This window comes from Entamoeba invadens, assembly GCF_000330505.1.
Source record: "Entamoeba invadens IP1 unplaced genomic scaffold scaff_1105074726659, whole genome shotgun sequence".
Classification (NCBI taxonomy): Eukaryota; Evosea; order Mastigamoebida; family Endamoebidae; genus Entamoeba; species Entamoeba invadens.
This window is the reverse complement of record NW_004440135.1, coordinates 19239-22366: the sequence shown is the minus strand read 5'-3', so window position 1 is coordinate 22366 and position 3128 is coordinate 19239. Positions and strand designations below refer to the sequence as shown.

Here is a 3128-nt window from a genome sequence, read left to right as displayed (position 1 = left end):
GGGCTGAAAAAATGTACAAATCTAATTGTTATGAAACAGAAATCTATTTTTTTCCTTGTTATGAAAAAATAAGGAATTGTTGTGAAACTAACTATATTTTATAAACTTGAGATTTGGTGTTTTTGATCAATTGAATTTAATTTAATGCTATTATAATTGTTTTTTAAATTGTTTAATAATTTCGTTTATTTTTTAAATTCAACACTTAAAAACACTTCCTGTTAAAAGTGTATTCAAATATTCATTTAATATTTCGGAAATTGACCACTTATTTTTTATTATAAATATAGTAAAACAAACTAAATTAATTAATTTTCAAAATTATCAATTATTTACCAAGTGCAGTAAAATCAAACAAAATAACAAAGTTTTTTCTTGTTAAAATGATTTGTCGTTGATTTACAACGTCTTATTTAAACCTTTATCGTTTAGTTTTGTTTTTCAAAATCATTAAACTTGTTGACACTACTTTTTAAACTCGATGTGTTTCACAAAAATCAATCAATTAAAATGTTTTCCAAAACTCTGTACCGTTTCCGAAATTTATAAAAACCCTTTGTCCCAGTTTCCCGTTATTTACTATTTTTTATTTGTTTTATTTTACTGTTTGTTGAACCAACAAAGGTACACAGTTTAAAATCTTTAAAAATCAATACAGTTTCAATTATTGAACAAAAAATCGGGAAATCACACAAATATTAGGTAAATCTTCCCCGATTTTCCAGGTTCGTTATTTGGTCAGTGGTTTATTTTGTAACTAAACGTGAGTAAAACAACATATTTCTAACAAACATAAGATAAACGTAATATAACAATAAACAAATGATGTGATGAAGGACACCACTACATCAAATGATACAACACTTAAATTAATAATAAGTTTTTGTTCATTTCAACAATTAAAAAAGTCATCAATAACATAAAACAAACATTTAAACAATCAAGGTTATTAATCAAAAGAGTCTTAAATAAAATAAACAGTTCAAAAATTAAAAAAAACTTTTCAATTGTAAAGTCTTAACCTATTTATCTTCTCTGAATGCCTATTTTACTTGTTTATACTTTTCATTTTTATCTGAAACACACCTTGGTGATTCTGTAAACATGGACATTTAATTATAAAGTTGTGTTTTATCTTTTTGGCAAAAATCGTGTTATGGTAATCAAAATTTTAATCATAAGTTTGTTTTTTATATTTTTCAAGTAAATTTTTGGTGGAAGATTTGTTTGTCAAGTAAAATTTAAAAAAGTCAGGTTCGTTATTTTGTTTTTTTCGAGTAAATATTTTGAACAAAAAATGAGGGTTAAGCAAAGGAAAAATTATTTAGAAATTATTTGTCTAAAAAATCGGGGCATCCCAGTACAGAGTTTTGAAAAACAGTTTAATTTATAATTTGAAAATAGTATCATAACAATATTTAATATGAAATTATATTGTTTGCAACAATGTTCAGTCTAAAAAAGTATTATATCAGTAAAATTAACAACATTAGATGACGTTATAATAACCAGTGATTAAAATGAATAAGATAGTTTTATTAATTTTTGTATTTTATATTATAATTATATTCAGTAGTTTAATTATTTTAAAACATATGAATTATTGTAGTTTATTATATTTTTTATAATTGAAAGTGAAGCAAGAGTGGCCGAGTGGTCCAAGGCGCTCTTTTCAGGTACGAGTCTTTTCGAAGGCGTGGGTTCGAACCCTACCTCTTGCATTTTATACACTTTTGTTTTATATTATTTTTTAACAATTTTTAATTGATTTAAAATTAGAATGTTTACTTGGAATTTGAAAAGTTAATAAATCAAAACTCCAAAGACTGAAGCGAACTAAAAGAACTGCCTAACGATATCTTCAACAAAAAATTTTAACCAATTTATATATAAGCAACAAAGTTGAAAGAAGAAGACATTCAAATAGGAGAAGAAGGAGCTGAAGTACAAGACTTGTTGTAGATAATGGATCCGGTATGTGCAAGGCCGGTTTAGCTGGTGATGACGCATCACAAGCTGTCTTCCCATCAATTGTTGGAAGACCAAAACAAGTCTCAGTAATGGTTGGTATGGGCAACAAGGACACTTATGTTGGAGATGAAGCACAATCAAAGAGAGGTATCTTGACTTTGAAGTACCCAATTGAGCACGGCATTGTCAACAACTGGGACGATATGGAGAAGATCTGGCACCACACTTTCTACAACGAGCTCAGAATTGCACCAGAAGAGCATTCAGTCCTCTTGACCGAAGCCCCAATGAACCCAAAGGCTAACAGAGAAAAGATGACACAAATCATGTTCAAGACTTTCAACGTCCCAGCCATGTACGTTGAATTGGGGCGTTCTTTCATTGTACGCCATTGATAGAACGACTTTATTGTCATAAATTCTGGTGACGGTGTCTCTCACTGCGTCCCAATCCATGAAGGATTCTCACTCCACACGCCATTCTCAGAATTGATTTTGCTGATCAGATCTCACCGACTACCTCATGAAGATCTTGACTGAAAGAGGTTACTCATTCACCACAACTGCTGAAAGAAAAATTGTCAGAGACATTAAAGAAATACTCTGTTACTTTGCTCTTGACTTCAACGAAGAAATGCAAAAGGCTGCCTCATCATCAGAACTCGAGAAGTCGTACGAACTTCCAGATGGTCAAGTCATCACCATTGGCAATGAGAGATTCAGATGCCCAGAAACACTCTTCCAGCCATCATTCCTTGGTATGGAAGCATCAGGTATCCACGAGACTACTTACAACTCAATCATGAAGTGCGATGTCGATATCAGAAAGGACTTGTACGGAAACATCGTCTTGTCTGGTGGAACCTCTATGTACCCATGCATCAATGACAGACTTGAGAAGGAGATGGTTGCTCTTGCACCACCAACAATGAAGATCAAGGTCATTGCACCACCAGAGAGAAAGTACTCTGTCTGGATTGGAGGCTCAATTCTTGCTTCATTGTCCACTTTCCAGAACATGTGGATCACCAAGAAAGAGTACGACGGGTCTGGACCAGCCATCGTCCACAGAAAGTGCTTCTAAAACTTTTTGTTTTCAATTTTGTTTTTTGAATTTTAAACACAATATAAAGCATTTAAAAATTTATAAGTTCAACA

General features: G+C 31.3%; 2 protein-coding genes across 2 annotated transcripts; both read left to right on the top strand.

Moving 5' to 3' along the window:
• Positions 1 to 1976: 1976 nt before the first annotated feature.
• Positions 1977 to 2366, top strand: EIN_513110 (actin, putative; the record flags this gene model as incomplete). Its single annotated transcript, XM_004254376.1, has 1 exon — positions 1977 to 2366. The coding sequence occupies one exon, from the start codon at positions 1977 to 1979 to the stop codon at positions 2364 to 2366; it is 390 nt and encodes a 129-aa protein (XP_004254424.1).
• A 127-nt stretch (positions 2367 to 2493) lies between these two features.
• Positions 2494 to 3054, top strand: EIN_513100 (actin, putative; the record flags this gene model as incomplete). The annotated part of the gene is made up of 1 exon (XM_004254375.1): positions 2494 to 3054. The coding sequence occupies one exon, from the start codon at positions 2494 to 2496 to the stop codon at positions 3052 to 3054; it is 561 nt and encodes a 186-aa protein (XP_004254423.1).
• Between the last annotated feature and the right edge of the window lie 74 nt (positions 3055 to 3128).